The sequence below is a fragment of the Sebastes fasciatus genome, chromosome 6 (genome assembly GCF_043250625.1).
Source record: "Sebastes fasciatus isolate fSebFas1 chromosome 6, fSebFas1.pri, whole genome shotgun sequence".
Classification (NCBI taxonomy): Eukaryota; Metazoa; Chordata; class Actinopteri; order Perciformes; family Sebastidae; genus Sebastes; species Sebastes fasciatus.
The window spans coordinates 25652412-25664880 of record NC_133800.1 but is presented as its reverse complement, the minus strand read 5'-3'; the positions used below and the strand labels follow the sequence as shown (position 1 = coordinate 25664880).

The following is a 12469-nucleotide window of genomic DNA, read 5'->3' as shown; positions in this document are numbered from 1 at the left end:
TAGAGAAAGATTGGAAAGTTTAACATGTATCTGGATCCAGCATCGATGAACTCAAAGGGATACATAAGCATGCTGATTATTGGAGAGTACCTAAATCCTTTCCAGGATGTTTTGTATAAAGGATGAAATGTTTTAAATTTCAGGTATGAGTTTTGGCTTTTTAAGACGAGACACCGCAGGTGAATAGGGTAAATTATTTAACTAATAGATATCACCATGACCAACTTCCCCAGTTGATTACTTACATTAAGACACTTAGTTTTTGTATTTCAAGTGAGGCATTATCTTATTAAATATGCGCTAATTTGCACACATCTCCAGAACAGAAATGCAGACATCGGATAAAGCCAGGTTCAAAATTATTTTTTCATTTTGTTGACACATTAAAGTCAAAGGTTTTTACAGAGGGAATTTTTTCACTCCATAAATTAGAAATTACTCTCAACAGCCATAAAAAAGGAATACATTTTAGGAATATAATGTTATATAAATCAGGCTATGAATGATAAATGAACAAACCCCTCTGATGTTTTTCCAAAACCTAACTAGGTGGTTTTGTTGCCTAAACATAACTGCGACCGTTTCACTGTGACAACGTGGCGTGAAATGACACGAGAAAAAGACTAAAATGTGTTATCATGACACATCGAATGTCCTTAAAATGTCGTGCTATTTATAAGACTTCCCATGAAATAAGGTTGGGGATATATGTCTGGGGTCATGGGTATATATATATGTGTCATGGGGTCAGAGCACATGGGTCAGACTGCATAGATGGACTATATGATATAGTGCTAGCTGCACTACAGTCTTTATTCCCGGCTTTGTTCAGTGAGTCGTCGGCCTGTAGCTGCTCCCCCCGCCGCTACCTTGTACCGGTACAGGTGTGCAGATCAACCGTCTGAAGCTGAACTGTTTCGCAGACACACTGTCAGTCTCTTTCCTGAGGTTGAGCTCGGTTGCGTGGGAACATCCAGTGCTGATGCCACCGGTCGGGAAATGCGCCGCGCCGCATGTTTCAGACAGAGGGTGAGTACAGGTATATTCAGACCGACAGTATGTGAAAAATAATTTTAAAAATCATTATCATTAAAGCATGTAAACATGTTCTAAAGAAACTCCAAATACAAGTATGCACTTGAAAATAAGCGTGATATGTCCCCTTTAATGCAGCTCTAAAAATGTCGCCTCCTATTGTGTGCTGCAGGTTGTTCACAGTAACAGACAGAGGCAGATAGCCGAGGAGGGAAGATAAAGGAAGCAAAGCCGCTTTTGTGACAGCAGCTGAATCATTATGACTGAAAAATTCAGAAAACATTTCTTTATCTCCAGCATTTGTATACAGTGTTAAAGTTTGAACTAAGCTTGTTCTCATGGACTGCCAAACAACTACTTTCTTATATACTGTAGCTTTATCCGTTTGTGTTTTAACATTATGGAAATGGGCGATAGTCTACATCGCTTCAGTTTTTTTACCTCGGTGTATTGTTAAACTATCAAGTGCTTGTTTGTTGTGCATGTGTCACAATGTAGTGTACCAATATCAGGAGGATGACATTGAAATTCTTTGTATGAAAAGATGTTTTATGTCAAAGGAAACATATATTCCTGTTTATATTTTCACTAAAGTTCATATTCAATCAACCAAACTTTGCATAGTTTTTAGTTCATATTGTTTATTCAAGGCTATCCATGTATTAGCAAAGATTATGTTTGGAAATTAAACATAATAGGTGTTATAATACCAACAGTGCGGCACACATTTGAGAAGTTTGACGTCTTTTGTTTAATGCAAAAAGGGGGTTTTCCAGAAAAACATCTAATTATAATCACATTTTAATTATTTGAGATTTTGATAATCTCTATAAACATATTCTGCATATGAATGTAGAATGTGTCGGCAATGGGACGAGATTTTGTTATAATCGCAAATTAATCGGACATTTTTTATCTGTTCAGAATGCACCTTAAAGATAGATTTGTCAATTATTTAATACTCTTATCAACATGGGAGTGGGCAAATATGCTGCTTTATGCAAATGTAAGTATGTACAGTATTTATCATTGGAAATCAATTAACACAAAAAAATGACACATATTGTCCAGAAACCCTCACAGGTACTGCATTTAGCATAAAAAATATGCTCAAATCATAACATGGCAAACTCAAGCCCAACAGGCAACAACAGCTGTCAGTGTGTCAGGGTGCTGACTTGACTATGACTTGCCCCAAACTGCATGTGATTATCATAAAGTGGGCATGTCTGTAAAGGGGAGACTCGTGGGTACCCATAGAACCCATTTTCATTCACATATCTTGAGGTCAGAGGTCAAGGGACCCCTTTGAAAATGGCCATGCCAGTTTTTCCTCGCCAAAATTTAGCGTAAGTTTGGTGCATTATTTCATCCAGTAGATGTTGAGATATTTCACTGGATAAGTAAAAACTTTGACCTGCTGGCGACAGTGTGTTTCAGAATGAAAATGCAACTTCCCTTCCTCCCTGTCCATCTTTTAAACCCCACACAGCCCCAGTTTATACCTCAGGCTATCTGTTCCTCCAGAGCCACAGATGACATCATTCAACGGTTTGTCTGTGTAGACCTCTTCATGACTAGTAAATTAACTTTAACACTTTAAATGTAACGATCATAACTAAATGTCTGACCTTAACGTGATGAAGACGTGAGGACGAGAGAGAATATCCTCATTTTTTAAGGTCCAAAATGTCAAACTGGTCCTCACAAAGATATACAAACAAGAATGTACACACACGCGTATCTCTCCGCCACAGCTCTTGTTAGTCCTCTAGTGGAAACAAGGAGCATTTACCTTTTTATATCTGAGTGAATGTGATTCTGTATTCAAGTATTTCATTTTGGCATGAATTTGTACTTTTCAATTCATTTTGTAATTTGCTGATGTATGTTTATCTGCTAATTAACTGGAATGATCCTGATTATAGACACATAGAAATAATATGAAAAAATCTAATTTAATTAATTAGACAATTTAAACAGTTTTACTTCTGCTTGGAGTATGATTTTGGAGTATGTACTGCAGTTTTGTGACTCATTTTCATTTTGGACCATCAACAAATAAATTTTGTTGATGTGATTATAAAAGGCAGCATGCACTGCAAAGTGACCCTTGACATTACCCCCAATGGACAACCATGCTATTAGTCATATTAGTATAGCAGTGTCGGTATTTAAATCTTTGTAAATGTAATTTTTGCAAACATTAAAACATAAAAATTCAATGAAAACGGCAGCAATTATATTAACGTAATTCATAAAAGCAACAGTATATTAAAGGTGCTATTAAGAACATTGATAACATTCAGCCACTAGATGTTGCATTCTCCCTCCTCCTTTCCATTGCATTTCCTTCACAACAAGTTGTTGCTAGACACTTACCGTCAATCTCAGCCATTTATCCGTTTTTTCCACTGATAATACCAACGTTGTTTTACTATTGGCTCACAAGCCGTCAGATATCTTCCGTAGAGATAAACAAAACATTAATTTTGGACCTGCCAAAAGTTTTTAAATGATGAATTCACAATCATATTTTTTTTTCAGGAAAAGCCATACTTTTATTCGGCACCTTTCTAAAAGCTCTGTGGATGTTTTTTTTTTTTTTAATATTCGTCTACATAAAAATGTTATCAATAAGTAATTAATGATAAAGGCCTTGACATTGAATAATAAATAACCAGGAGAAGAAGAAATTTTAAAGGAAGTACTGGAGCCTGAAGAACCTGTACGTCCACACAGGTGTTTTTACTTGTTTTGGAAGATTAAACTTCTGCTCAGGACTCTGATTGATTGACAGCTTACTTTATTGTTCTGAATGATGACGATCAGAACTCTAATCAGTCACAGTAATTGAAAACACCTCAGTGGGAGTGTATACTGTATCTTGTGACTTTGTAGAGTATTGCAGCTTTACGTAAACTTCATAAAGTTAACCAAACCTTTTCTTTTTCCTGAACCCTGTTTGATTATTCCACTTTCTGTAGGTTGTAAGCCAGTTGGTCAGACACTAGAGGGAGCTACTGAATCAGTAATCATTATAAAACTCTGACAAGGAGGGTTTCAGTTTAATATTGTAGCTTTACTTTAAATAACAATAATAATAATAATAATAATAATAATAATGTGCAGTATGAGATATAGAATGAGTCAAAATTCTCTGATTTCAGCTCCCTAAATGGGAATATTTTCTGGTTTCTTTACTCCTCTATGACAGCAAACTGAATATCTTTTAGTTGAGGACAAAACAAGACATTTGAGGACGTCATCCTGGGCTTTGGGAAACACTGATCAACATTTTTCACTATTTTCTGACATTTTATAGACCAACGAACTTATCGATTAATCAAGAAAATAAACAAATTAATGGACAATGAAAATAATTGTTAGTTGCAGCCCTATATTTCATATAAAGTTACTTTTTGAGTTTTTCCTCATAAAAAGCAGCACACCATCACTGTTTGATAATTCTGTTTATTTTCCATGTACATTTCATTTGAAAAATATAAATTCTAAAATAAACCATTTCACCCGTTTCTAAAAAGTCACAAAAAGTTAATCAAAACAAATGTATCAGTATTTATCCCGTACGCTAAAATTAACATAATTAACAATTAATTTGATGTTGTAGATTTTTGTCCTAACATGCTGACACAGTACGACACTTTAAACTCACAACTCCACTCAAATAATAATGTGTCTCAGACATTAAGTCACACTTAAGTTCCCATTCGCTGCTGGTGACGACTAAAAACACTAATGTGGAGTATAAATTACGTCGATACTTCGGCTGATGGACTGAAACGGACATGAACAAATTAAAACACAACAAACCGTGATGGAACAATAACTTGTTGCATTTTGGTTGGAGCCGACGTGCCTTTTATGTACATGATTTACAGAGGAGGAAGGCGTCTCATTTATCACACGGTTTAATTTGACTTCTATAGTAGTGAGGAAGACAGAGAGGACTTCCACTAAAGACTTAAACATTCAGGTGAGAGAGTGCTTCAGTGTGCCCTATACAGATAAAGTGGGGATACTATAATGATGAACAGTGCTTTATAATACTGGCCAATAAAGTCACATCTGAGAGGTTTCTGGATGGGACTGTGTGGACTCACTGGCCACTCTGTAGGAAATACAGTGAATAGTTTGTACAACATGCTCTGCCTCATTCCTAAAAACAACAGGGGATGTTTTGTTTAAAGTTTGGATTTTGACAAGTCTGTGTTAAAGGGATATTTCTGGAGTTTTGAAGTGGGGTTGTATGAGGTACTTCTCCATAGTAGGTGTATTAACTACAGTAGATGACGGACGGCACGCCCCCAACTTAGAGAAGCAGACAGGAGTACCGACACCAGAGCACATCAATACAGTGCTGTGGACGGGGACGGCAGAAAAATCTATTCCAGCCACCTAAAAAAATCAATATCATTGGTGTGCGAATGTGAGAAAATAACTATAATTGGAGCAAGGGTTAATTAACACAAACAAGCTGCAAACTGGAGGTCTTGTAAGAGACTGCCAGCCTCTTTGTATCTGTATGCATGAATATACTCTAACTATGGATGTTTTCTCCCCCATAACTTTCAGTTTAGTTGCTCTACAAAGATAGACTTGAAAAAATCCAAACCTTTAATATATAAAACAAAAAGAAACGTGATCCCATCATCAGATAACTCCGACAGCAGCCGAGACAAAAAGAAATAAACCTGCTGCATGGAGTTTACATGGATCTGATTCCCTTCTCGTTATCCCTCGTCACAGCGTTACCGTAATAATTTCTGTCTGGATCGATCTCTTATAAGCCACTTCGGTAAAGTAGTTTGTGCAGCACAAGCGATTATATGATATGCATTCCTAGTTAGAGTTTAAGTTTGGCTGAGGAAAATCTGATGATTATGTATCGCTCAACTGTTTTCTACCCATAAAAGAGAAACAAAATAAACGACATAAGCTTACCAAAATACACACAAAATGATCATTAAAAAAAAAAAAAAAAAAAAAAAAAATAAAGAAATGATTTAATTTAAAAGAGTAACAAAAGCCTTGAAGTGAAAGAAAGATTCAGAAGATTAGAAAGAGAAGGTGAAGCAATCAAAACTGCATCATAAAGTGATGATAAAAATATTTACCTCATCTGCACATACAAATATGCATTGTTAATTAACTGTTAATTAACTTAAAATTATCTATTTGCACACGTTTCCTTCACAAGCTATAATACAGTGAATCTCTTGAATCATTTCAACTCTACAAGAGGACAGAGAGAAAATATCAAAACCCCATGCTGCGTCAAAAATCAACATGTTGTTCAGCTTTTATTCTAAAACAAGAGGTAGAGCTATAAAAAACATAATTTTCCTGCTACAGGAAAATGTTATTAGAGTAAATCAATTTATATAAAAATTCAAACAGATGATATTTATGTATATATTTATATAAAAAAGAGCAGGGAGGGCATTTCATGCAGCGTTGATATGTGAAAAGAGTTGCATAGAAGAGAAGTGAGGAGTTATATTTATCAGTTTACTGTGGAGCTGTGAGGAAAATACCAAGAGAGGATTGTGAGGAAAGAAATGGCTTCATTATTAGAAAAAGAAAGTTTTCTTGTGTCTTGTTAGAGCTTTTTTTTGTCTTAAGTGCGTTCCCTTTCTTTTCTGTGCGACATATTCAGAAGACAGTCTTGAAATCGCGGAGAGGATTTTGGAGTTAAAAAGAATATGGTCAATAAAGGAAAGTAAAAGTTGTCTTGCGGGTGCCGCAGGAGTCTGGTGGTGGTTTGCTGCTCTAAAGAGACGTTTCAGATCCTCTTTCCTTCCAGTAGAATGAATTATCATCGTCTGAGTCCATTTCTATTATAATCTGAGGCACAGGCTTCAGCGGACTCATCTCAGGGCTGAAACACAACGAGGAATATTGTTAGGACACATGCTGGGATGTAGTGTTTAATTAGAGGAATACTTTGACATTTTGGGAAATACACTTATTCGCTCTCTTGGCTAGAGTTAAGGCTTCAAAAGGCAAAATATTTTGGGCGTCAATGGGCAAAAATTCTACAATAACCTTTCGGCATATTGTAATTCAAGTGTTCTGAGAGAAAACTAGACCTCTGCACCTCCTCATGGCTCTGTTTACAGGCTGTAAAAAATCTAGAGAGAGGGCGCGTTCCTATTGGCTGTTGGATGCTGTCAATCACTAACGAACTCCGATCAAACGGTCAAACTAAAGGCAGCGCACATCTTGTAGTGTACTCTTTGGCTGTAAAATGAGAAAGTCTGCTCCGGCTGGTGGTAGCCTTCTGAGAATTACTCACCTAACATAAAATGTACCAGCATTTGGCGCTTGCTGTGTTGATTTCGAACCCCGTCTGTGCGTTTGTAATCATTCTGGTTTGTGTCGTGTAGTTTATAAAATTGTATTTTGATAAATGTGTTTATGAATCTGAAATATATATTAACTGTCTACATTACAACATTGTGTTTCTCTCAAGGCAGAAATACAAACAGTGATGTAGGTTTGATGGTTACTGAGGTCATCTGAGCTCAAAGCAATTTGGCTTCAGCCTTAGTCGGGACGAGGATTACAGAATGACTCTAATGGACACGAGGCCAGACCACTGTAAATGCCCGTGGTCTTTAAAGTAACATGAGATCAAACTCAGAATGAGCTTTATTGGCCAAGTATGTGTGCACATACAAGTGACACTCTCAGAGAACAAGTGTCACTTGTATGTGCACACATACTTGGCCAATAAAGCTCATTCTGAGTTTGATCTCATGTTACTTTAAAGACCTCTGTTACTTTAAAGAGAAAAACTCAGATTGGAATAGTTCAGTTTGTTTACAATTTATAGAAACACTTGACTTGTATAAAAGACATTTTATTCATGATGTTGGTCATTGGTGCTTTTTTTTATATATATATATATATATATATATATAAAAAAAAAAAAAAAAGCACCAATGACCAACATCATGGTCATCATGTGCTGCAATCACAGCTGCTTTTTCACACATTGCCCCAAAACCACTAATCCTCTTTCGTCAGCACTGGTACGACAATCGTAGAGCAGATGAGGTCATACCGGACCATATCAGTGGATCCTGGTCATCATGAGAGCTTGTGAGCTTGATGGAGAAACATAATCTCTTCTTGAGCGTCATAATCGTCGCTCTAAATATTTGGTAAAAAAAACAAAGCTTGTTCTGCCTCTTTAAGACTGATTGTCTCCACTAAAGCTCATAACAGTGAAGCACAATATGTGTTCATCACACACCACACACTCGCCTTGCTCTAGTAACGGTGACAAGGTCGGCGCTGACACAATGACTGGGCTTGTTTTAGACCATTATTACTTCTCTAAATGTTTCTCTCTGTTCTCTAAATTTGCCTTTTTGTCTGTATGGAATCTAAATCTGCAATAAATATAAAATCTTCATCACCAGATGATGAGTTTCAAAAGAAGTTTCAGGAATAAGTTGAAGTCAAATAGAGGTAAATATGATTTTGAGCACTGAGTTGTATGCAATAAACATGCAGGCTACACAGGTGTACATGTTTTAGGTACTCAGAAAGACATAATATTAACATTATGGAACAGTTATTGTATTTTAAAACTATTACTGTAATACATGTAATTTATATTGTAGGTTACATTCTTCTCATCTGAAGGTATGTAAGCTTTTATAAACTGAGGATGTGACTGAAAATAGATGCCTGCCTTGAATAGCTTCTTATCAAGCCTGGTCCCGTGGACAGTTTTGCCCTTTTCACAATATGATCTTAGAGGAAGTGTTATTCCGGGTTTGATCAAATAAAATAATTAAGAAAAAAAAATAACTTGCATACGTGTTATTTCCCCTTTCACTTTGCCCCCTAACTTCCTCTCAGCTTTCTACAAAGCCAAATAAAAAGGTAAATAAAATCCACAAAAAAACTATAAAACAAAAAAAGTTATAATTATATATATATATAATAATTTGTAGTATAGGCCTGGGACTCAAAAATAGTCTTATGGATCAAATTAACATTAAAATGGCTAATCAAAATATAGCAATATTTTTATAATAATAATGTATCAAAAGATAATCTGAAAGAATCGGTTGTAGTGATGAACCTATAGAGAATTATCACCTGAATCTGCATCTCCCCTTGGTTTTATAGTAAGTTTCAGCTCATTGTTTAGCAGTCTGACTGCAGCTTTACTGTTTTGGTTCACTGTCACAGCTCTCATAGCGTCGTTTTCGGCCGCAGCAGGCAGCTGTTTTCAGAGAAAACGCTCTAAAAAGCCATTGTACAGTACTCAACAGTGCTCAACACTAAACAACAGACAGACACAGTTAGAGACTAGTGAGAGACTGGTGAACATAGTGGAGCATTTAGCAGCTAAAGAGACAGATATTTCCCTTAGGAGTTGGTAGAGACCAAAAACAGAGCTAAAAGAGTGAATATTGGAGTTATATTCATCAGGTTGACACAAACACGTCTTCATATTAATGATAATGTTTCTCCATCACAGCTGGATGTGTAAATAAGCCACTGTTTGCTAACACATTTGCCAAATCAACTGAAAAGGTGATGTTGTTAATGTTGCTTTCACAAGTTGTTTGTGCTGCCCCCAAGTGGACAAAACAAATCAGTTTCTGCAGGTTTGAAGTGCAGAGAGAGGAGACATCTGAGCCTCTGCTGGACACTGAAAAAAGCAGTTCAGCCATAGGTAAAGTAATTAGCCTTGCTGACCTTTAAAGTTCAGACTAGCATTATATGTTAGCTAGTTAGGTTGCCTTCTGACCTTTTGCGACCTTTGATGCTACAGTCATCAAAGAATGAATTCAAAAAGAAAATCTGTGGCGGTTATGTTTAGTTTTGTTCCCTCTTTCCCATTTAATGTGGCCTGTTAGGTAAGTTGAACACACACTCTCTCATCTCACCTGGACAAGCAGTTGGCCTTGTAGTAGCGGAGCTGCTCAGCACGATGTGTGTCGTTCAAGGAATGAAGGGGACTTCTCTCCTGTGGAAGTAAAAAAAAAAAACAGCCATTAGCATGTGCATGCAGGCGAGCGAATATGTTAGGTCCTCTCTGACACAAGTGATATCAGAACCAACCAGTGAAGAAACCGAAGAAAAAAAGGTTAGGTCCAGCAAGCAAGAATTTAAAATGGAAAAGACAAATAAAATCACAGCATCCAAGAAAGTTCAAAAGGAGGAGAAAATGAGTTATTTCCATGCATGTTTTGGAACAAGAGACAGGACTGGAGTAAAGGATAAAGGCAAAGAAGGAAATGTTAATATCATGCAGTTAGTGGAAGATAAACATCAGCTCTTAGTAACAGAAGAAGCCGTCAGAGACACTGAATGAGGAAGCAGAGCAGGAGTCAGTCAGGATGAAGAGGAAGAAGTATTTTTCCCTCAGTGCTGCAGGTAGTTTAGGATCTACTCACTGTCAGAGGCCTTATCACCTAAGAAAGGCTCCTGCTCCATCATGTCCATGGGGATTTTAATGCTGGGAACTTTGTCATTGTAAGGATAGTCAGACTGTTGGAGAGAGGAAACACACATCCTGAGACGGGACCTCTGATGGTGTTGCTGAGTTAGCATCAACACACACATTCATATTATTAAACCTGAAAACTGAAAGAAGCTCTACTGAAAATCAGTCAAATCGGACTTTGAGTGGCCTCAACACAAACCAAAATCTGCAGGATGTTTATCGTTTCCACCGAGGAGACATAAATAATCACTGAAAATGAGACAGTGGCACCTTATATCTATATTATCTCTAAGATTTCTGGATCTGGAAGGCTATAGAACACAGGAATTATAGCATATGCTGTATTGTCAAACCTTCTCATTAACAACAACTAAAAATGACGGAAAGGCATCCTATAGACCTGGATATTGATTTGCCAGTGGGTAAACACTCAATGTTCATGCTGCTGCAAAGGAAGTGGAAACTGGGAGTTGGGAGACGGGCTGGAGGGTTGTTGGTGAGGTCGACAGGCTTGGGAATGGGCCGTCATCTAAAACACATCACAGGAAATTGGAGGAATTTCAAGTGTGTTAAAAACTGTAAACTCTTACGTCTTCAGCGTCGCTGTCTATGCTGCCTCGTTTTTTCTTCTTCCTCTTGTCGTCCTCTTTCTTCTTCTTGTCCTTCTCTGGGATGACGTCGTCCAGGAAGCCGAGTTCATGCTGGGAGAACATGTAGTCCATCGCTTTTCTGACGGCCACCAGAGCGAGGATCTAAAAGCAGAAGAACAAGAGGATCAGAGTGAGTGGACTCGAAGGTCATTTTTCACAGATATTTGTTGAATTAATAGCAGTCCGTCACATTAAATGGAGTTTAAATACAGTACAGTAAATTGTATATTTTTAACTTCACAGTAAATATGCAACAAACACGTTTCGGTATAAAGCGAGGTTAATAAAGACGTTGATACACAACTTTATAAAACACATGATTATAAATGTTCAATGATGTGAAAGCCAATATCAAGCTGATTATTGGTAGTTCTAAACTCTTTATGACATGCATTTAAATTCAAGAAAACTTCTACTGAAAATAACGAATATACTAAATCGACTTTGTACTTTTCATTTTTTTTAAAAATCATATTTTTAGATAGCTTACATAACACAAATGATAAATGATGCACATCTTAACATCACATTTGATAAATAACAATAATATTTATACACTGGTAACCTTTTAAATCCACGAAACAATGTGAGGTACAGTTTGTGAGAGAGTCACTTCCTGCCTTAAAACACTGAACCGCTCTGTACAAATGATAAGCTTCATTTATGTGTTTTAAGAGGATTGTTTTATAGGAATGATAAACCAGTGACAACCGTCATGGTGTTTTTATATAATTACACTTCAGGGTCACTAATGTAGCACTCTAGACTTTATTGTATTTGTAACCGTACTTTGTGTTGTAGTTCAAGAAGTTAAAAAAATAAAATATGACAATACTGATGTTCTTTTCTGGTCTCATATCACAATAACACTATTATTTCTTTTTCTTGTTTTGGTTGCTGACTGCACTGAGTATGAGATTTTAAAATGAATGTATTATTCTTGACCACTCATTTTTTTACATTTGAAATAGCACAAGGTCCTCTTACTGGATGTTTTTCGGAGCTTTCAGCTGTGGCCTTCATTAACAGATATGCACCTGCTATCACATGACCAAAATTCAAACACTGAGGTCACATGATAACAACTGAATCTACATGACAACTGAGCAAACCCCTTCTGCTGATGAAGGCCACTAGATGCAGCTGAAAGTGGAAGACTTGATATATACTATGCAAGATGTAACTTGTGCCTTGTAATAAGGCATCTCTCATTATTCTTTCCATTTCACAGACTAAACTATTATCAAATAATTAATAATGAGAATAGTTTTATGCACATAGATACTAA

At 36.6% G+C, this 12469-nt stretch overlaps 1 protein-coding gene across 7 annotated transcripts in view; it reads right to left on the bottom strand.

Moving 5' to 3' along the window:
- Positions 1 to 4491: 4491 nt before the first annotated feature.
- slc4a4a (solute carrier family 4 member 4a) overlaps positions 4492 to 12469 on the bottom strand; it is a 61574-nt gene continuing 53596 nt past the window's right edge. For 6 of the 7 annotated variants that reach the window (XM_074638796.1, XM_074638798.1, XM_074638800.1 and 3 more), the window contains 4 exons: positions 11122 to 11283; positions 10482 to 10575; positions 9972 to 10051; positions 4492 to 6937 (listed from right to left, as the gene is read on the bottom strand). In XM_074638796.1, coding sequence (XP_074494897.1) covers positions 10008 to 10051; positions 10482 to 10575; positions 11122 to 11283 — 300 coding nt within the window. In that variant the 3' untranslated portion in view covers positions 4492 to 6937; positions 9972 to 10007. The remainder of the gene's footprint in view (positions 6938 to 9971; positions 10052 to 10481; positions 10576 to 11121; positions 11284 to 12469) is intronic. The other variant, XM_074638802.1, reaches the window with a different exon arrangement.